The following is a 23,201-nucleotide window of genomic DNA, read 5'->3' on the forward strand; positions in this document are numbered from 1 at the left end:
TCCAAAATGTGTAGGGTGGGAGGAGCGTCAGCTGCACGTGTGTGATGTTATAGGGAGCAGGACACTGGGAAAGTTGTCTGGTTAACATTTTATTATAAATTAGATATTTGACTTAAGGCAAGTCGTATCACTGGGAAACAATAACTTTATTGCTCGCATAATAAAAAATAAATCTTGAACTTCAAACCTTGTGGTAATAAAAAATGGCCAGGTCTATTTTTAAATGCTGGTGAACTGAATGAAGCGCACCACATGTAAATTGATTCAATGGGTGCTTTGCAGGTTGCATGCAAACCATTATGTCCGGGAAAACTGGTGGTACAGGGTTCTTCCTGCCATTTAGGAAGCTCTTTGAAATGCTCATCAAGACTGAGCCTTTCTTGGGTAAACATCTCTTCTGTTTGGGACCCTTGATGGGTACAGATTAGGACGTAGCAGGCATTTCCTCAACTGTTGCCGCCCTCAATTATAAGAGACCGGCAAACCTCAATCATATGCCATTTGTGAGTGAGTGAGAGAGGAATATAAGCTGCTATGCTCATGAGTATAACGCTTTGTTTGGACACAACTTTTATTTGTTCAAATCTTCCTTCGGTTTATTTGAGGACATACCTGAGTGGGAGAAAACAAACGAGAAAAGTCCAAACAGGATTTTTAAGGATTAAAGGAGAGGGTAGGTTTGTCTCTGCATTAGGTCAATTAAATATGCCTAACCTGTTGTGTCATCTTGCTGAGGAAAGTTTCAGACCAAGTGTATGTCCACCAGTGGCATCTTGTAAATGATAGAGGCTGTATTCATAACTGTTTTGCCATCAAAGGGAAGTTAAAATGTGTGGAGGGATTACTAGAAATACTTGATGTTCCATTGTGGGGTTCAATTGTTACAATCCCTTTAAGATCGTGTGTAAAAATGAAAGAGAAAGAGACCTATGGGGTATAATGGAGGCCAGTGTCTTTGTTTTATTCCTTTAGTGATATGCTTAAATTGCCGTTATTGCAGGTGGTATAATCATGTATTCTTTTGGTTTCAGGTCATTGGAACGTGAAAGGTGCATAAACCACCTTTGACCTGCAGATTGGTCTGTTGGGTTTCACTGAGTCATGAATTTGAGATAATAAGATGCATTTTAGTTTCTTTTTTTAACCAGAGACTGCATTTACTCTGAGACAGACAAGACGGACCGATAAATCTCTAGACTTTCTAGAAGTGGTACCCAAGACAGCGCTGCAATCATGGGTGAATGGGGCTTCCTCGGTGGACTCTTCGATAGCCTCCAGGCCCATTCGCCGATGCTCGGTCGTTTCTGGCTCTTAATCATGCTTGTCTTCAGGATACTGATCCTGGGAACTGTAGCCAGTGACCTGTTTGAGGATGAGCAAGAAGAGTTTGCCTGCAACACCCTCCAGCCGGGCTGCAAACAGGTATGCTACGACATGGCCTTCCCTATCTCCCAGTACAGGTTCTGGGTGTTTCACATCGTCCTCATTGCCACACCTTCTCTGGTTTTCCTCATGTATGTCATGCATCACCACAACAAGAAGAAGAGCGACTCCAAATTCAGTCAAATTAGCAGCCAAGACTACAGAGAAGACCTCCGTTTAAGGAGACTTTACGTTATCAACGTGGCTTTCCGCATATTGGCAGAAGTTGGCTTTCTAGTGGGCCAGTGGCTGCTGTACGGCTTCAAGGTGGAGGCCCAGTTCCCCTGCAGCCGCTTCCCTTGCCCCTACACAGTGGACTGCTTCACCTCCCGCCCTGCAGAGAAAACAGTTTTCCTCTGTTTCTACTTCGTCGTAGGGGTGATATCGGCGATTTCAAGTCTCGCAGAGTTCTTCTACGGCTCCCTGAAGTGGTTCTGCACAAGCCCGCGGCCCTTCGCCCCGGAGCGCTCCTGCGACTGCCAGAACCTCCAAAACACCAAACGAGAGGAGGCAGAGGAGAAACCACGAGAAAAGACAGTTTCAGAGAGCATGGCCAGCAGCTCGAGGCTGAAGGGAGGATCGCTGAGGAGCGGCACGAGTAGGAAGATCTCCAGCATCGGCCACAAGCACAGGGGAGGCAGATACGTGAGCAGCAGGACATTCATGGTGTGAGACGGCCTTCGTTAAAATATGCTGCAATCTTTCTAGATGTTATATTACCAATCCTTGTATGCCTTTACACAAAAGGGGAATGACTGTGAGACAGTCAGGAAATGAGCTACGACAAGCGAAGACTGCCGACTCTGATAAGGTAGACGCATTGTTTACTTGTTTGGTTTATAAATGATTACAGACCATAAACAGTTCAGTGGGGGGAAATACTCTGATTGCACTTGTTTACACTTCTCATGTTCGTATGGTTAGTCTAAAACTCTCAGCAAGAAAACAAATACGCATATTTTCCTAAAATGTGTGGTGTTGCCGTGGTTATAATGACAGAGAAGAGTAGATTTGGAAGATATATTGAGGTATGACATTTGCTGCGTGTACCTTTAACATGATCATGAATGTATGAAAAACTGCACATAGAAAGCTTTGTGAGATCAATGATGTTTAATCCTGATGTTTTACTTTTCACACATGTTTGTGGACTGACGTGGCTCAAGTGTTTTATTGGCATTTCTGTCACGTATGTTTACCTTTTTTTTTTAAAGTGCACTGTAAATGGGCCAGCTGTTTCATTGAGAGACTTGTAATTTGTCAATTCATTTTCTCAAGACTTGCTTGTTACTCAGGTAACATGAAGTAACTTGTTGCTCTATTTTATTATCCTTTTTTTAGATTGCCATGCTCTCTGCTTTTCCTTTAAAAAACAATTTAACAGCCTCCACAGTGCTGGTACAGAAAAGTCTGAACACTCTGTTGTACTTTCTCAGGTGAATATATGTTGTTTTGAAACATGGTATTGAAAAGTACTGAAGCATCGATACTACTTGACAACCTTAGAGCCTCTAATCGAACCTGCTTAATATCATCTTGCTTCCCTTGCAGAACATGAATATTAAAGTTCCCCTCCACTCAAAAATGTGTTTCGCTTATTGCTATCAAGTCATAATTATTATTTAAAGCAGAGTATTTTAATGCATCTTAAAACACACTAGACCAAAAACTATCTTAAGTTCCTGGTCACTCCTGCAAATCAGGATCAAGCGGCGACCTCCAGGGCTGAAAATTAAGCCAACACAGGAAAAAGAAACAAAACCGCAGTTCCTCGAACGGCCACTCAAGGCTGGCCCCCAGAGTGTAGGTAAATACCACAGACTGTATAAAAAAAAATGGATGTAGCCTCTACGTCAAGGTCCGTTCTCTCAACTTGATCCAATTCGCCTACGGGAGTCACCATCTTGTCAGACTTTGATTCCGCCTTATTTCCTTTTACCAAAAAAGGGCATTGATGTGACGTTGGGGGGATCTGGTTGACGTATACCTCCGAGGAGAAGTGAGGGCCAGCGGCTAGCTGTCACTCAAGAGGCCGCGCCCCTACTTATTCATAAACATTAACCTCAAATAAATTAAAAACTAGCCTGGTACTTAAATAGGTGTTATGCTGTGAAAACAGACTGTTTAACATGGGGGTCAATGAGAAATTGCTCTATTATGAAACCTGCCCCTAGTGGACACTCAATAAACTGCAGTTTTTGGCACTTCCACATTGGATCAACCAGGAAATCGCTGTGGTCGGGGCTTGGTAAATAGTCAAAAAGTATATGAATTGTTTTTACATGCAGCAGATGGTCTGAGTCTGAGTACTTCTTCCAACACTGGTCTCTGTACAGTTGTCATGTCACTGAGTTGATGATCACTTTTATTGATATCGTAAATATTTAGCTATAGTAGTAATCACTGGTAATGAAGTAGACTACTTTTGAATGCCAGGGCCCCTGCTATTACATGGTATTAATATATAACATTTAATATATTGTATTTATAAATAATTGAAATCAACTTAAGGTTTTCCGTCGCTGTGTTGCTGTATTAAATGAACTGTACAGTACTCAAACTCTCTCTGTCTCTAAACCCTCACTGCAGGTGGGTGCACTAAAGAATAACTATTAGAATAATAATAATCTTAATAATAATAAGAACTATTCCACTCAACTGACAACAGGAAAGGCAGTTTGTGTTATTCTAAATTCTGACAAAAAATTTAATTTTAACTGCAAATATATATGGGTTCTAACATGTTATATTGATGACTAATAATCATTATCAGCCCTGAAAAAAATACATCGTTCTGAAATTTGATATTTCTTTTTGCTTTACTGATGCTTACTCTGCACCAACTGGCACCCAGGAGATCTTCAGGTTTTTTTTCATCTTAAAACATGATATTTGCAACCTTCAATTTTAAAGCCCACATGTCATGTTGATATCTACACAAAATAACACAACACTTTCTGTCCCAGTTTATTTTCAAAACCTGAAAAATTGGGAGGACTTTATGTTGATGTTAATCTTGGATATTTGACCTTTCCGCTGCTGAGGACACCATCACAATGCGTGCATCAAATCATGAAAAAACAGTGTAGCATCATGTGAAAATCCACATAAACCACCACTCATTAGTTAACTGGAATATGCAAAACAAAAAATATTGTCATTCCTTTGACAACAACAGCATCAAGCAAATAATCTGCCTCCTTTTAAGTGCATTTGTCAACAGTAGGTGGCAACAGTGAACCATGCTTAAACTATGAAGCTCTCATCAGCAAGATGAATTCATTCGCAGCCCCATTATTACTGACAGCCTCCGCGCATCCGACTCACCAACAGCAGATTTTCTTTTTCCTTGAGACCTCTGCGTGACACTGCGGTTGCTAATTCCTGTATATCATCGTGCCAACAGAATGAACTAGTTCTTTTGTTTGCTGCAGTATTTGCGGTGAGCGCACTCTCGCATAAAGAAAATGTGATTGTTGATTGACATAAACAGATGCAGATCCAAGTGGCTCTTCTAAACACACAACTGATCTAAATACTCTCCAAAGAAGCTTATTTTTGACTCAAACATTCCTCCCAGAAACGCACAAACACACACGCCTCCTGCTGTTCCCTGGACGCATCATATATGCAGATTGCAAAGCGGTGCAGGGCCTTTGATGTGCATGGAACAGAATTCTAGATGTGTTTTATATAACTACTGGAGAGGAAAGGAGGGAACAGGATAACAGTCAGGACTTTCCCTGTTTCCTTTTGTCTTGCCTGCGTCCCTGCCTTTTCATGTCTGCCTTGTCAAACTGGAAGTCTGCCTGTTTCTGTCTTTCTCTACCTTCCTCCTCAGACTCTGTTTCTATTCTCTTTCTGTGCCTTTCCATACTGTTTTTTTCTGAATCAATGGGAGGCCTCACTGCTGGAGTCTGTCTCAAAGAAAATATAGGTCATCTGTTTTCAGCGACTTCCTTCACTCCAACACAGAGGTGGAGATGGAAGCGATAACATCTTTCTCTACATCTTCTCCCTCCATCCTCCTCCTCTTCCATTCTCCTACCACATCAAATGAGACACTTAAGGGGCTCGCTGCTCTACCTGTGTCCCCAGTCTGCTCCACGGAGGCCCACTTAATGCACACCTAGCTGACTGACAGCCCCACACGATCTCTGAGCCTCTCACTTTCTGCAAAGTCATTCAGGGATGATACTTGACAAGAAACTTTCTTTTTAAAGGGAAATTCAAGAGACATCGCTCCTATGATTTGCTATCTTTGCTCCAAACGCATCAGCAGCTCACTCTGTCGCATCACTCTTTGATTTGGTCTATTTACGGCACAGTGCCCAGTTCTAAGCAAATCAAGCTGTTTGTTTACTGGCCTGAGTTTTGGAATCTTGTGACCCAATAATGTTGAATCCAGTACGTAAGTTAGGACAAACACAATTTCTGCTTTCATTTCTCAATAATTTGCAAGGAGGTCTCATGGAAATAACAATTGTGTAAATAGTATTGTGATTAATAGTGTGGACCCCAGTGTGGCAATTTTTAGTTTAAAAAAACAACAGGAAATTATGTAATATAGTTAAAAGTGCATGTTGATTTAGGTGTAAATATTCCTTTTTTTATTGGAATTATGACTTCATATTTGTCAGATTGTAAGATTTCCTTTAAATTACAACTATACACAGGAACACTCATTCATGCATCAGCTGACCTGTTGTGCTATAACGATGCCAGCTGTTTCCCCCTGTTTCCAGTCTTTATGCTAAGCTAAGCTCACCGGCTGCTGGCTATATATTTACTGTACATGCACAAGAGTGGTATTAATCTTCTCATCTCGACAAGAAAGCAAATAAGCCTATTTCCCATGTATTGAACTATTACTTTAAGGCAAGGCAAGGCAAGGCAACTTTATTTGTATAGCACTTTTCATACACAAGGCAGACTCAAAGTGCTTTTAAAGGTGCCATATTATAAAAAGTGATATTTCCATGTCTTTTTGTTAAATTATAAAGCAGGTGAAGGTGCTAACTGAATACTGTAAAAGTATCAAAACGCTCAATCCATAGAGAAATGCACACATTCTTTTATGAATATAAAGGCATAAAGTGCTGCTACAGTGCTATAACAGTAATTCTCAGCTGCAATGATGGGGCTTTGACACCAAGAGTGCAAATGCAGAAGACATAATGACCAATCAGAGCGGACTGGGCTTTTTCGGGGAGGCGCTAAAACAGAGCATTTTAGACAGAGGGGGAATTAGGCAGGTGCATTCAGACAAACCGTATGAGAAAAATTATGTTTTTTTGAACATGAAAACATGTTCCAGTAGAAACCCAAAATACAAATATGAACTTAAAAATGTGCATAATGTGGGTCCTTTAAGCTCCCAGTGCAAAGAAACAGAAGTGTCCCACTGTGTGGGTTATCCAGGCCCGGTTTTGTAACCATGACCTTCATGACCCTCTGTATTGCTGACCATGCTTTATGCATTTCTGTGTGTACTGTCTGACCTTAAGCCGGCCACAGAGCTGGTGGTCAAAGAAAAGCGTACGTCTCTTTCCTCGCTCAAAGCAAAGCTGAAGCGTGCCTCCACGTTTTTGGCGTCACAGAAATGCTCGGGTCACCACACATCACACCTCGCCACTCTATCTCCCCCTTCTCCTCATCCATCCATCCGTACCCTCCCTCCCCCCATTTCGTTCTCTTTCCGTTACCCAGGGGCGCACAGTGTGAATGCAGCATTTACAGTGAAATATTATTGCTGCTTCTATTCCTTTCTGCCATCTCTACCCCCATCTGCTTTGGTGCACCGTCATCCATACTCACTCACTCCCTTCCTTCCCCCCCTACTCTCATTTTCTCAAGGAAAATATTGTGTAAAAGCCCCTGGGCTCAGGCCACTTAACCATGTTGCATACAGTGACTGGAGCAGATGAGCTGACTGCACTGCCCCTGCTGACACAATAGCTCTCTTTGATGACGATGATGCTTCTTGGCTGCTCTCTTTGCCCCGGTGCAGCAATGTGTTTGATGGCAGTAAAGTAAATTGTTATGGTTCATTTGTAGCTTTGTGCAGTCTGGACATCTGGGTTTGAAGAGCTTCTTCCCAAAACAAGATAACGCCTGTGTTACTGAAGCGCAGAGCCAAGAACATCAGGTTGCAATATTATCCCAACATGAATACACAGTGTTTTGGGACAGAGAGACAGAGCTCATGTGGTTCCGATTTATCCTTTTCCAATCATTTTTTCCATTTCCATTTAGTGTGGAGTTTTGTGGGAGTAGAAAGAAGGAAATCAATATTCCTCTGTGATAACTGTCCCCACAAATGGCTGATGGCTGAGTGCTGTAATGATGGATAAATAAATGGCTGGATGGAAGTAAAGTTGGGGTAGGTTGAGCTCTCTCCCCTGATTTCTGTCAAACCTCCATCCGTGCTCACTTGTTTTGGATGTCCTTGTGGTCCTTGTGGGAGATTACAGTGCGTGTGTGTACTCAAGTGTAGGTTCTGTGTGTCCTTGTGAATTTAAACCTACGTGTGTGTGTGTGTGTGTGTGTGTGTGTGTGTGTGTGTGTGTGTGTGTGTGCGCGCGCGTGCGTGTGGTTCACCCCGTGTGTGCAGAGCTGTCCAGAGTGGTGTGCTCAGCAGTCGTGCTCGGCTGCACACTAACGCAATGTGACAGGATAGAAATACCAGTACCGACCGCGCTCTCGCCCACCCACCGTCACATACACCAACTCCACCCGCCACAGCTACTATCACCCCCCACCCTTCCCCCACTCGCTCTGCCGCTCCCTGCTCACAGTCCATTGGCTGTCTTCTTCCGTCACTCCACGTCTTCTGCTCAGAGACAGAACCATAAGCCCTCCATGTTCTCCCTCCCCTTTCATTTCACCCCAAAAATCCTTCCCCCTGGTTGCCTGTTTACCAGCAGCATTACTAGTATGCATCAGCGAGTGACACGGTTTAAAATGGGACATATTATGCAATATCCTATTACGCAACACCACATTTTCATAAGTTCATCCACCCAGCCTCCCGAGACAAGTTTCTTTCCCTCTCCTTTCAATATCTCCCTGCTGGTTGGTTGGCTTCCTAAATGATGAGCCAAGGTGACAGTCGCAGTAGGGGGACGAGTCATTTGACATTTCTTGTTGTCACAGTTTGAACCCTGATCTCTGTTCCTAGCACAGCTGGCGAGTTCAGGCCGATATGACAAGGAGAAATTTAAATAACACACTATCTTCTCATCTTAACATCCTGATGGCGAAAAACAAAAAGACACCTTTCTTTAACCTTCAGCTACAGTATATGGGGAAAGTTAAAATGCAACACCTTGCTTCACATATTTATATCATTACATGTTTTCACGCCTGGATGCTGCTGGATAAAAGCCTGGTCTCTGGTTACTAAGCAGCTCCACTGGAGCATTTCAGTTTCAGTGCATTACTCAAGGACATTTCTGCTTTACTTGTTGATTCAGGAGAGGTGCTTTTGCGCACTTTGCAATACAACATTGCTTTTTAAAGACAGATGAACAAGCAACATAAGTGTGTAACACAAAAAGATAGAAGACAAGATCCCACCCTATTCACTGTCTAGGTTACAAGATGAGGGCTGCACATATGGCCACACATTGCGTAAACGGTACATAATTGGTGAGAGTTTAACCTTTTCTGCCACGTTGACGTGTCCCTGGTTTTGAATAAATACTATCTCATTGTGAAAGTAATTAATGTCTTTGAGATATCAACAGGAGGGCTCTTCTAACAAACAGCTACCGTTTTTCTTTTTTTCTGCTGTCCAACCTGTAAGATACACTCTTCACTGTAACCATGATGAAGAAAGCAGACAACATTTATCTGACAGCTTTACTTGCATCATATTTTAAGATTAAAAATGTATATTAAAGGTCCCATATTAAGCTCACTTAAAGATTTATGCTTGTATTTTGGGTTTCTACTTGAACGCTCTGTTTTAGTGCCTGTTCATTTAAGCCCTTCCTCCCGAAAAAAGCCCAGTCTGCTCTGATTGGTCAGCATTTCCAAGTCTTCCGCATTTACTATCTCTGCGTCTCTGCATCATCATTGCAGCCAGGAATCTACTATAACAGCACTGTAGCAGCACTTTCTACCATATATAGTGTAGTTGGGACATCAAAACTGTACAAAAGTCCTGAAAAGCTTGTTTAAAGACACGGTTTCTGAATATATGTGAGCATTTCTCTTTGGATTAAGCGTTTTGATACTCTCAAAGTGTTTATATAGCACCTCGACCTGCTTTATAACAATAACTAAAGACATGAAAGACTCACTTTTTATAATATGGGACCTTTAAAATAAGCACATGATAAGCTTATATATTACAAAGCATTGTCAAAGACACAGGACTTTAACTTGTAATGGGGTTTCCATCACTGATGATGGTGAAGAGGAAGGAGAAGGAAAGAGTAAATTAAGGCCAGAGAGGAGGTGACATCACTCCCTCTCCTCGCCACTTTGACCTTTTAAACAGAAGAATCTATATTAAGACTGAACACCCTGTCTACATTTTCTTTCTGCATCACTCTCCTTCTCACCTCTCCTCCTCTCTGTGGGCTTACGTGCACTTTCTCCACCCCCTTCCTCCTCCTCCATCTCTCCTCCCCTCTCTCCATCTTGTGTTTTTCTCTATCCTGAGGGAGACGACTGAATGCAGAAGCATTGTGGATCACTGAGCTTCAAGACACCGTCTCTAAAAATTGCTCCATTTTTTTTCGGCAGAGAATTTGAGAGAGACGCCGCCGATCCCGTCTTGGATGTTGTTCTGTTAGCTGAAGGATCAGGTTTTAATGCATTATTGATATAAAACTGTATCTTTGTCACAGATTATCAGTCATATTTGGGTTTTAAAGCTGTTTAAAGTTGGCAGTTTGGGGTGTTAAAGTCATGATGGGATAACAGCAATAATTTTTAATAAATAAAGTCTGCATTGATGGATGCAAGTCCCCCTCTCCATCAGATTTAATCTGCAATAGTGTGAGTTTCACAGCAGTGCAGCCCCAGAGGCATCCATATTGGATCTTCTCCAGTCCAGTGGATTCTGGCTCCCTTCCAGCCTAGTGGGCATGAAGCAGGCCTCTGTGGCTCCTGGGACTTCCCTTTACACCAAACCCCTATGCCCTACATTAACCAATTAGAGGAGAGAATTGCTTAACTGGACATATAAAAGACTGTGTGCAGGTTGTGGGAATAAATCAGGAGTAACAGGAGTCACGAAGAAGCACCATGGGAAAGTAGAGAGGGCAGAGAGAAAGTGTGAAGTGCTAATATAAAACACAGAAAATATCATAACGTGGTCCCCTCCTGCTCCATCGCATCTGATTCATCTGCTGTGCATTCCACACTCAGATGTGCGCTGCCGAATACACAGGCCTGTGATAGATGTTTATGAGCTAATGTCAATTTTCTTCTGTGAATTTACTGTCAGTGGGTGATGAATGCACTCAATATCACTGGTTATTCATCTCATATATTCTCTGGAAAAGGCTCCCATTGCAGAACAATGTATCATATCCACCAATAGGTGTCGTCATTGCCCAGTTTGTTCTTGAGTTACCGTGGAGATCAGGTTGGCAGGGAGAGCTTCCTTTTCAAAACTACTGGGGCATGATATGGCGTAACGCTGCATTGTTGCCATAGTTCTTTCAGAGTAAGTGTGACAAAGGCAATGGATGCTTTGAGTGTGTGTGTGTGTGTGTGTGTGTTTGTGTTTGTATGAATTTTAGTGTGTGTTTTTTAATGTGTGCAGATTTATGAACAAACAAATGCTTTTTATGCGGGACACTGAAGCTGCGGTTCAGAGAGTGCATGATCCCACTGCAGATGAAAGCAGGTGACAGGTGAAGGACAATGTGTGTACACGGTGTCACCTCACCCTCATGATTCACCTTTATGTGTGCGACCCACATCAATTCATAAGGCCCCTGCCCTTTTCTTAGGGCTGCCTAGGAAATGTGATGTGACATGTGGGATGAGCAAGACGAGATGAGCAAAGGGGGAGGAGGAGGAAGAGGGATAAGTGAGGTTGTTGTAGGTAGAGGGCACTTTAAGTCTGTGTGAAATGCACAACGCCAGGCCATCAAACAGAGACACAGACAGGCGGCATTCTAACAAACTACTGCATATTTTAGAAAAACAATGTAAAGGGATGTATACATACAGAGAGATGAGCCTTTACATCAACAGCAAACCACAGAATAGGCTGAGTGCACACAATAATAAGCATTTACACTTGTTCAATAACATACTTAATGCTGCAACACGATGTAACAGGTGAAATAATACCACAATTATGGTACATTAGTATTTTTATAAAAATAAGTCTTTTGAGAACTGGCAGGCTCTTCGCTTCAGTAAACATCATCATTTAGAAGAAAATCTGGAGAGCTCAGAAGTTCCACCAAATAATGAAGGTGCTCTTTGGGAGGGAACACAAAAGTTCAAAAAAGAAATGAAAAGTTTAAAAGCCTTTATTGAGATTCCTTTTATTTTTAACATCATAATTTGTTGCATTGGATTGGCTGAAATCGAAAATTTGCTGGATTGCTTTAAAGCACAAAACAGGAAGTAGTTTTAAAGAACTACATTTTCCCCAATTCCACAATTGTGAATGGCTTTTAGCCATACAGGTAGGAACAACCATTTACACACAGACTGAATTGTAGGCTAATAACGGATCCCATAGAGGAAAACATCAGTTTTTTTAGTTGGTACTCTATTATCCCATGCTTTTATGTCTAAGTGACCAATTGGGGCAACAATTCTTTATATTAGTTAAAAAACTGGCTACAGTGTAATCCTTTTTTGTGCATCGTCAATGTGTGTCCACTAAAAGTGCTTCTTTTTCAAATCGATTACCTCAGACAGTTTTTAAAGAAGTGTCTGACAATATTAAAGGAAAAGAAATAAAATGTTTTTCTTTACCTCTCGCTTGATCTGGTCCGTTCGTTATTGTGTCTAACAAGTCTAGCTCAAGGATAAGTCTTGTGTGGCCTCTTCCATAATGTGGAAATGAGCTAATAATTCAGCCATGACATTGCACAAATCTTTTAGACAACACTAAGCTACGCTCTCTGTACTCCTCTCTCTCTCGCTCACATCACGTTTCCACAATTGTCTCCCGGCAACATGTCGCCGCTCTCAAGCTTTTAGAACAAAACTTGGTTAGACACAATAACAAATGGACTGGATAAAGCCAAAGTCAGCTGGAGAAAAGTCTGCCTGCACAAGTTAACATTTTGTGATAGGAGAAAAAAAGTTCTCGCTCATATTGTATGGTTTTTAGCAGAAAGCACAGGTGAGGAGGCGAATGCAGGCTGAAATGGCAGCCAATGGCAGGCGTTTGGAAATTTCTCTGATTAGGAGTAAGCCCTTGAGATGCAATCTCGTGTTCAAAGAGGTCCTTGATAACAAAAATACTATAATCTAACAGTGTACATCTGGTGAATCAGACTAACAAAAGGTAAAGCAAGTATCTGTTTATAGAGAAGTCGTCTCTCGACTCCATTCTTGTGTCTCAAGTTGCTCATCTGACCCAGCACACGTAACAGGAAGTCTTGGCCAATACATCCACTGGCTACAACTCCCCAAATACTGGTCATTGCCCCCAGAGGCTAAACCCTTCATCAGACCGATAGCTGATGGGTTCTTAGATTGGTATGCTGGTTTTAGCATTTAGCTCGAAGCACTGCAGTGACTAAGTATAACCTCACATCAGTTGCTTGCGTGGCTGTAGATTTCTGTATGAATGTTACATTAACTGACCACAATAGAATGCGGTCTTTTTCAGCTTTAAAAGAATATTTTCATGCATAGTAACACCTGAGGATAGGCGACATGACTCCCACTATTGTATCAGAGGCGGCAGCCTTTAAGAAACGTGTGCTAAAGTTTTTGGAAAAATGAATTTATGAACATATAAATTAAAAAAGCAACAGAAATGTCATTCAGCTTCTGCAGTTTGTGGTGAGCAGACACTTGTGCCTGAAATGGGCGGCAGATGAAAAAGAGGGTGAGGGGGGAAAATGACGGCGAGAGAGAAAATGAGAGAAGGTGAAATCTATTAGTGTGACAGGCCTCCCATAAACCTCTGGGGACACACTCCAAGTGCTCAGAGCAAGAGCTAGAAAGAGAGGGAGACTTGAGACATAAATAGGCATAAGAGACTAAAATTAAAGGACGTAAAAAGAAGCTTCAATGACAGAAAGATATTACACAACTTGGATGGAAATGTGTGAACGCATGTGCTTGGAGATCGATAGGCCCGCATGGATACGCGTGTGCATCTATGTATTTCTACGTGCATGTTCTCCCCTCCCCACCCCCTTTTCTTTTGAGTGCTACCAGGATGAGTGTGTCCCATATGTATGTCAGCTCCAATCACTCAGTGAAACGAAGGGGGATAGAGGAAGAGGAAGGGGAGCGTGTGGAGACTCCCATTCACTTCTACATCAGTCTATGGGTGACTGAGCATCTCAGACCTGAGGTGAGGAAAAAAAAGAGTTACACTGTTTTTTGGGAGGAGGTGATAGATGAGAGCGGAGAAAGGTGTTCTTTGGGGGATGGAGGGATGGATGGAAATAATATTCTTTTAGTGGTTTTATCTTCTCGGGAGAATTATTGGTTTACTGCTAACATTCATCCCTCCCTCCCTTATTGTATTTATTTCTCTTTTTCCCCCCATCTCTCCGTATTTCTGCCTCAGTATTTCTCTCTCTATAGCTGTCAGCCTCCTTCCTTCTCCCTCCACGCTGCCCCACCCATGTGTACTTTGACACCCAACTCCTGCTCGGCGAGGCAAGAGGGCCGGCCCAGAGCCTTCAGCGTCCTAGACCTCAGTCATGTGACGCTGACCTGCTATGTTTTACAAGGCTGCAGTGCAGGGAGGGGGCCCCTGAGGAAAAGGGCTGCGTTCACTAGCGGGCAGGAAACAAAGCACAGCTTGGAGGGGAGAAGTGAAGTGTGTGTGTGTGTGTGTATGTGTGTGTGTGTGAGGGGGATTGTGTTGGTGGGGGGCGTTCAGGAAGCAATATTTCAGGAGATGGAACTCCACTATAAAAAGTTTGACACCAAGAAGCCCTGAGTTTTCATGCGGGGCCCTGTTCAAACGTGCTGCGTTGTTGTCTGCCTGAGACCTGAGATGTCGATGATCAAAGCAAGTTGGATATTTTCCACCTGGCTGACGTTAGATTTTTTCAACTCTTATTGACATGCCTAGATGAGCTCTGGGCTTAATCCCCCCCCCCCCCCCCCTCTCTCTCTCTCTCTCGCTGCATTATTTCTCACGCAGATGAGCCTCATCTCCCTCTCTCTCCCCTCCTCTACAAGTTTATTCCCAAATGAGTTTACCTTCACTATCTCACAGCTCTGTCCCTTGCCCTGCTGCAGTAATCTACGGCAGTAGACGCAAACGTATCGTGTTGCCCTCCCAGCCCCCTACGCACAAGTACACACATGCACACACATGCACACGAAAAAAAAAGACTTCATACAGCAAAGCAAGTACATGAAGGATGACCACAGACACTTACAGGCAAGTATGGACACACACAAATACACGCACACTCACTCACACACACACACACACACACACACACACACACACACACACACACACACACACACACACACACACACACACACACACACACACACACACACACACACACACACACACACACACTCTCACACACAGACACACATCTGTGTCATTCCTGGGAGATTTTAGCCCATTAAATGAGAGCAGCCCGGTCCAGTCTCTCAGATCACTGCCGTTCCCCCCTCTTTGTTCCCCAAATCAGGAACAGCTGTGCTCCTCCACAGTTGTAAGTCACTCACTCAGTGGAAATTTAAAAGCCATTAACCGAGCCCCTCATTGCTACTCCACCCCTTTTTGTGTGTAGAGTGCGTGCGTGTGTTTGTGTCTGTTTCGCTTATCTGCGGCTGCACACAGAGACACACATTTGTATGCACACTTGTGTGTACATGTTGAAAGCCGAAATACCCTCCCGGCCCTGCACAATACATTCAAGACAGCGTTTTCAAAGCGGCCTCTCATGTTGAATCTGTGTTTTCAAGTAAAACATTTTGAGCAAAGCACAGATTCATGTGTGTTTGGCGCACTGCACGGTTGTGCCGCAACCTGCCTCCCACACCTTGAGGACTTTGCCGTGTTCCAGCCGTGGGTAGCTGGGGGGAGGTCACATGGGGTCATGTTGTCTTTGAGTGTGGAACAACAAAAACAAGGTCCCGCTGAAATAGCTCGCTGCTTGTCCACTTTCTTGGCTTAGCCAGCGAATTACTGTGCCAGGAAAAAACAACAAGCCTGGGGCCTTTCGTAAGGCGAGCGGTTAAAGCTCACTATATAGACGCAGGCACGGCTGCACACTCGAACACACACACACACAGCTAGCAGATGTTCATGGAGACAGACACAGAAAGACAGATAGACAAGGAGAGGAGGTGAAATAGGAAAAGCGAGCGGGACTGTGACATGAAGAGTGGACACTTGGATGCCAAAAGTCAAATCTATGGTTCTTTCTGCTGTTTTCCTTTTGTCTCCTCCTCCACTTTCCCTCCCTCCTCTATCTCCTGTGGAGATCTCTCATTTCCTGCAGGCCCAATGTTGATTTCATACTGGAGCTCAGGGCTTAGAGTGGGAGTCTGTGAGATGGGTAAGGCAGGGGAACATGGGGAGGTGAAGTGTGGGGGTATTTGAGTCAAGGCCAAAAACAACCTTCCCCTCCACTTCTCTCAATTACTCTGCTGATTTTAAAAATGTGAGCATGCTAGTGGAGGTGTTATTTCACTCACCCTACAATCACACACACCTCAACAGCTGGGTGAGAGGCTACGACTACAGTCTTATGTCAGTCAAAGACATGCTGCTTTGGAGCAGCTGGTGTAGTATCTTGCTCAAGAGCACCTCAATAGTTTAGGGAGAGGAGAGCGCAGTTCATTCACTCTCCCTTTGGAGATTTTTACAGGAGGGAGGCTTGTCCTCTTGTTGAAAGTATGGCAATAGCTGCTGTTAACATTGTAGCACTTCCTTATAGCATGGATAACAGTTGTTGCTCCATTATGGTTGAAGGCAGTGTTTTCTTCTGTGTATTAAATGTCTGTCTTCATGTGTTAAAAAATTGTATATGACATTCATCCTTAAGTTAAAAGTTCCATTTCTTTGCCAAAAAATCAGTATAGTTAGTCAAAGTTGTAACTACTAAAAAGAATAAATATAAGTTTAATTTGTTTTTCTGCCGCGATAACCACAACAACCTACAAGCCATAGGTATAATAAGGTGACAAGATTTCTGAAATAGGACATCTCCAGTTTGGCTGTCAACATATCATTGAAATATCCAATGCCATTATCTATGAAATAAAAAAGGGTTTCATGTAGGCTACTGTTGTATAAAAACAAGCACAATGTGATTAAGACATCGAGCGGTAGGCTCTGGTGCCCAGGCTTCCTAGCCACATAAGATATTCTTTCACTTTGCAACTTTGTTTTTAACATACAGGTAAAAACAGACCTTTCTGTGAGCAACACCAGCCGGGTAGCCTGGAAATCCAGACCCACATTTATCCAGACGTAGGGTCTGGCACTGAGCAATAGACCTTCCCAAACTTAAGCGGCGGCACCAACGCATGTATTTCAAAATACCACTGCACGCAATTGGATAGCACTATGACCGTCTACGACCAATCAGAGCGATGAACAAGGTGACTTATCCAGCCGACTTTGACGTCGTCATCATCGGTTACACAAGCCCATAACCGATGTAGTACGATTTGATTAGTGAGTCAGGATTTTCTGACATAGATAATGAGCTCCAACTGTGCATGCCCAGAGGCAGTGGAAGGGCAAATTGAAATTTGCAGGTGGTACATCTGGATTTCAAGGGTACGAGCCGGGTACAGGCCACCAAAAACGGGAACTGTCCCTGGAAAACGGGAATATCTGGTCACCCTAGAATAAGTAATATTAAGGTTAACTTTCACTTTCTAAGCTTGCTAGGTTAGCTTGCTAGGTTAGCTAGCTATGACTTTAGCCTCCACTTTCCAAGTGAAATACAAACCTAATAATGATATGGTTCTCTTAAATGTTACTAAAGTATGAAAAGTATGTCAAGTCAAGTCAAGTCAGTTTTATTGTCAAAAATTGCAATATGTATGACATACAAATGCAAAAAATGAAATTACAGTCCTCTCAGACCCAGTGCAATCGGCATATACATACAACATAATAAAAATAATAAAAATATACAAAGAGTAAAAATATACAAAGAGTAAAAAATGTAAAGTGGCAGTGGATTGTAAAGTGAATAGATAATAATAATAATAAATAGACAGTAACAGTGCAATGACATTTGTTGAATCGAGGTATGTCTAATGGAAATCTGCACAAACATTAGTTAGGTTAATTTGCTTCTGAGTGAATGTTAGATAGGGTAGCTTGCTAATTTCTTCATTCCTAACAAAATACAAAATGAACAGCAAGATGGTTTCTCCTAAATGTTTTGAAGGGACAGATGTTTTGAATTGATAGAGGTGCATGTGGCTTCTGTTCGACAAAACGATTTGCAAATAAAATACAAGATGTTCCATTCACTGAATTAGTTTGAAAATGATAGTTCTAATACAAAAGTTCTCGGATAGACCCACTGCCAGTCATTGTGACCATCTAAAATCCCAGACCTTTGTGGGCACAGATGACACATCTAAAGAAGGAAATAGTCTATGTGAGGTTTCAGAATGCCAGTTTCTATATGGGGTCACTTTGACCTTTTCTTTTTAAGGCAGATCAATTTGTCAGCATACAAATTAAAGAATGAGTCACTTCAGCTTTAATAAGTCGCATAAGGAATAACAGCTTTCTACACTCGATGTCTACTTTTCAGCATGTGTTTATTGTGTTTATTTCACCAGTGGTAACCAAGGAAGAGGAAAAGGGCTGAAAAACGGAAGTTTAACTGTTGGGTCTTGCTGGCACAGACGCCAATAATACGCACGGTTAGGCTCACATGCATGCAGATTGTAGCACTCAGATAACTGTGGTACATGGCCAATTTCTGCTCTTCACTTCCTTTCTCTTATTGTTAGCATAGAAGAGGCCTTCTAGATATGAACAGCTGCGGCCCTCAGCTTTCACTTCCTCTTCTATGAAACCACACATGTATCTGTTACCACAACAAGTTCCCCAAATGTAGCCTCTGATGCCCTCTGTAACTCCCCCATGCCAGCACATGCACACATGTTTCTGCAGGCATGCTCAAATATATATAGAAAACTGCTGCCACCAAGCTTCATTAGAGGCAGCACAGTTGGCTAGTTTGTTAGTGAGGCTGTCCCTAGAGTCCATTGTTGTGTGAATTAATGATATTTCCAGACATGTGAGCAGACAAGAGCAGTGAAAGGTTGTGTGAAATACATTTTTGTAGGTGAAAAAATTGTTTTTTAAGCATAGAAGAGCAATGTAGGAACCTGTGACTTCCTGTGTGCAGCGTCAGATTTGCCATCTTTGTATGCAGAGATGCACTCGCTAGCTAACCTCAAAATACATACTATTGCTGTCACCCAAAACACACACGCACGCACGCACACACGCACACACACACACGCACGCACTCACACATACTCTCTCACACACACACACACACACACACACACACACACACACACACAGCGAGCCAAACAGAGCCCCATTGCGTGACTGAGGCTTCACACCTCCCTTTCTCTCTTTCGCTCAACGAAAGCATGAAAAAAATCCCTCACCCACAGTAATGTGAGAGGTGTGTGTGTTGTGTGCATGTGCATGCATGCGTTCAATGTCCGTGTGGGGCACAGGCTGACTGACTATGCCCTTGTTTGGCCTCTGTCTTTGTAATTTACTCACTCTTATACTGTGTATGCATCCACCCAGCCACCCACACACACACACACAGAAATAGACTTAACCCTCTCACAAACTGGCTCCCAGTTTGTTAGCATGTAGCTAGTCAATCAAATTCAAATCAGCACCTGAACATCAGACTAGATATGCTCTTAGACATTCACACTGTAATCTCAAAAATCTCTCTTAGTTATTTATGAATGAACCTGTTGACGCAATTGTCATTGTCTCTCATTGTTTTATTTTGGGATTTTAGTGAATGCGAAGGTGTGGGCTGCTTGTGGTGAACAATAGCTCTTAGATGATCTCATTCCCTTTATCAGCGCTTCCGTCACGGGTCGGTTTTTGGATGATTAGGAAATAAAAAAACAATATCCATTGCGAAGGAAGGTGTTCTCTTAAGCCTGTGTGTGCAGCTGGCTGCCAAAATGCTCCCATCCTCTTGATCCATTGCACCACTGCCCACTGGCTGAAAAACTCAATCTTGTGATGGGGAGGCAGTGGCCAGGTGGCTAATTGAGCTGTTCCCAGGGCAGGCTGTGACAGCGTGCTACCCTGTGCCAAGGTGTTGGGGTTTCCCATGGCTCAGTAATAGATGGATTTTAGTTGCCGTAAAGTGTGTCCAATTGCTTTGCCCCGCTGGCACAGAGCGGGCACACAGTACAGGATGCCCAGGACAGCCCGGTCACACTTATCCCAGTGGAAAGATGTTGGGTTGAGTGAGGGTCTTGATAATGTGCTGGATGTAGATTCAAACACCTGACCATCTGTGTTTGCCATGTATGATTAAATATAACGAAATAGAGAAAGAAATATGGGAAGACTATTTAGTCTTGCCAGTTTAAGTCTGAAGGCTTCATTTTAACTCATGAAAATACATTGAATGATTTTAGTGATACAGAGCTCCAATGCAACACTTTCTCCATCAGTTCCACAATGCACCATTGCTGGTGCTTGCCACAGGGTAAGTAACGATATGATCTCTTTTTCATGGTATGTATAAAGAGTGCTTGCATGCTAAATAAGCATCAAGGAGATGAAGGTCTGCTGCACTTCCTGCAAAGACAGAAGTGTCTGCCAGAACATAGATACTAGGCAACAAAAGCTTTGTCTTGAGATCATTCAATATTCACATGCACCATATACAGTCCAGACAACATTTACACAGGCATTAGATTGTTTTCCAAAGGTTTCCTATGCACACTGATACTTCAAAAACAATAAAATTGCTTTTACCATTGCCAGTGCATTGTTGCCGTCATTTAAAAGGAGTGTGGTTGGACAGGTGGCATCAATGGTCTGTTGGTTTGGTTCAGACTAAAACACCTAACAACTCTTTATTGCCATGACATTTTGGACAGACATTAATGCCATCATGTGGTTGCCATTTATGGTTTTGGGCTAAATGTCTCGACAAGTATTGGATGGTATTCTATGAAATTTGGTAAAAAGATCCATTTTCCCACCATAATGACTGGAAAAAAACATACCATCAACCATAGCCATCATCACGGTCAAAATGTGTCTTTTGACATGACATTCCCATTAGCCTCAGCTCTACTCTGTGTTGAGTGCCAGTGTTAGCATGCTAAAACCCCAAACTCAGACCATAGTAAACATTTGGCTAAATGTAGTTATCCAACAACTGCATTACTGTAAAATGTGATTTGAACAAAATGCCACCATAACCAAAGTTAAGGGTGTTTCTGTGCATTAAATGGGACTTTGAAATGTTCCTTTTTGTGGTATTGGAAAATGCCTACTTGTTGTGGACAGAAGCCCCAGGAGGAGAGAAAAAAAAGATGCCTTTTTGTTTCATTTCATGGATTTGTGGAGACATAGTCTTAATACTGCTCATGCTTCCCCTGAATTCTTCCAGCATTTCATTAAAAAGTGGAACGAACTTAACATAATCATGGAAAGCTGCATATGAAATGACATAAGCTACAAGTAAAAACAGGCAAACATTCATATATCAAAAAAAGTAATTTTGTAGTTTTCTGTGCGTGCACAAGATTTATTTTAATGTCTTTTTGTTTTTTGGGGAGTGATAGGGGGTACAGCTGGAGGGAGATTCGCCAGCTGTGGGGGATCAATTTCAGGACTGTAAACATGGCGGGGACCCCACCTCCCCCCAACTTCCCCAACAGAAAAGTGCCTCTTTTGAAATGGTTGAGCTTATGGGTGTACCCCCCCACCAACCCACCCCAAACATCCCAGCACCCCCGAACCCCTCCTGCCCCCTTTCCTCTTCGTGTTTCCTGTTGAGCTGGCTAGACTCCTTTGACAGATTTACAACGCAGGGGTCAAAGTTTTCCGACGGCAGCAGATAAATCTTACACTGCCTGACCCCCCCCCCCCCCCCCCTGCCTCTACTTCACCTGATAAAAAGACACACTCTGAACAGCCGCCAACGCACAAGCCCCCAGCGCCAACGCACAAGCCCCCACCCCTCCACATCCTTTCATGTGTAATGTGCCTTTTCTTTTTTTTTTTTTAAAGAAAGTCTCTCTGTGCACCTATAGGGTGTTAAACATTTGCATTTGGACGCCTGCAAATGCTTTTGTGCATGAGTGTGTGTGTGAGTATGTGAAGAAAAAAAATGCAGAAGAATTGTTGTAAAACCATAAAGGCAGGCGTGTTCTTCTTGAGGGGAGGTCTGGTGATCCCCCCCCCCCCCCCCCCCCCCCCCACTCCTTCATCTTTTCCCTCCATCTGATTTTTATGTTTTGGTCCCAGTGTGATACTCACTCTGCTTTCGTCTCTTTTCCTCCCCCAGATAGAAGAGGAGCAGGAACTTCATTCCACCAGCATGCGATCACTTGTATTTTCTCCCCCCTCTCTCTTACACACTCTCTCTTGCTCTCATCCCACCCGCTGTAACATTCATTTCTCTTTCTTCACTTGTCTTTTATTGCCAAACATCTTCAGCTCTACCTGGGCAGACTGTGGAGCAACAGAGAGAAATATTGAAAGAGAACACACACAGGTCTTGGGGCCATGTCCATTGCCTTGTTGCCACCAAACGAGGCAATGGACTCTGAAACCAATTCATCCCAATGGCTTGTGCCGTGCCACGGCAGTTTTCCTTGCCTTTGTTTAGTTGCCTTTGCGCTCAGCTTGGTCTGAAAGGCCCATTACTGGATATACTCTGTTTGATTTAGGCAGAGCCAGTTCTTAATCTGGTCATCAATAATTAAGTCTCTTGCAGTTCTTTGAATTTGTCTGAGCATTTTGGTGTCGGTCCTCACTGACAGAAGTTCACAAATCTCGTTGTCTCTCCAGTTAGACAATTTCGGCACCGTTTTTGTGCAAAACACCCTTCCTCTTCTCAACTTAACCAAGTCATTTGAGTGCCTACACTTAACCGTCACCTTGTGTTGCCCAAACTTAAAGGGGAATTTCAGTGGGCTATTTTTTAACCTGGACCCTATTTCCCCATGTATTTCTGTGTAAGTGACATTAACTTTTTTCAAAAAATGGATCCAGTATTGAGAGCAAGCACTGCAGCCTGGCTGCTGTGAACCAAACTGCGATGTTATCAAAAAAGGCACCTGTGCAACAACAATGTCAGCTATGTCAACTTAGTTTTTTCCACGGCTCAGATATTGTAAGTGTCTGACTGTATCATGGAAAGATTGAGAAGTTGCCGTTATCCTGCCATGGTTTCCCGTGTAGCTATTGATTAAGGTCAATAGTAACTTTAGCTAATAGCATTAGCCTATCTCTGCTCTGTCTGTACTTATTGTCTCCACTCTTGGAACAGCATTTTTCTTTGGGAAAATGTGCTTTGGTAGGATGTCATCTCCTGTTGAAAGCAGTTTGCAAACTTTGTACAGTATGCAAAGTTATTCGA

At 42.8% G+C, this 23,201-nt stretch overlaps 1 protein-coding gene across 1 annotated transcript; it reads left to right on the forward strand.

Annotated features, from left to right (window-relative positions):
• Positions 1-1,233: 1,233 nt before the first annotated feature.
• On the forward strand, positions 1,234-2,094 carry LOC310960688 (gap junction delta-3 protein-like; the record flags this gene model as incomplete). Its single annotated transcript, XM_083932450.1, has 1 exon — positions 1,234-2,094. The coding sequence occupies one exon, from the start codon at positions 1,234-1,236 to the stop codon at positions 2,092-2,094; it is 861 nt and encodes a 286-aa protein (XP_083788576.1).
• Between the last annotated feature and the right edge of the window lie 21,107 nt (positions 2,095-23,201).

The sequence above is a fragment of the Echiichthys vipera genome (genome assembly GCF_963691815.1).
Source record: "Echiichthys vipera genome assembly, chromosome: 18".
In the NCBI taxonomy this organism is placed as follows: domain Eukaryota; kingdom Metazoa; phylum Chordata; class Actinopteri; order Perciformes; family Trachinidae; genus Echiichthys; species Echiichthys vipera.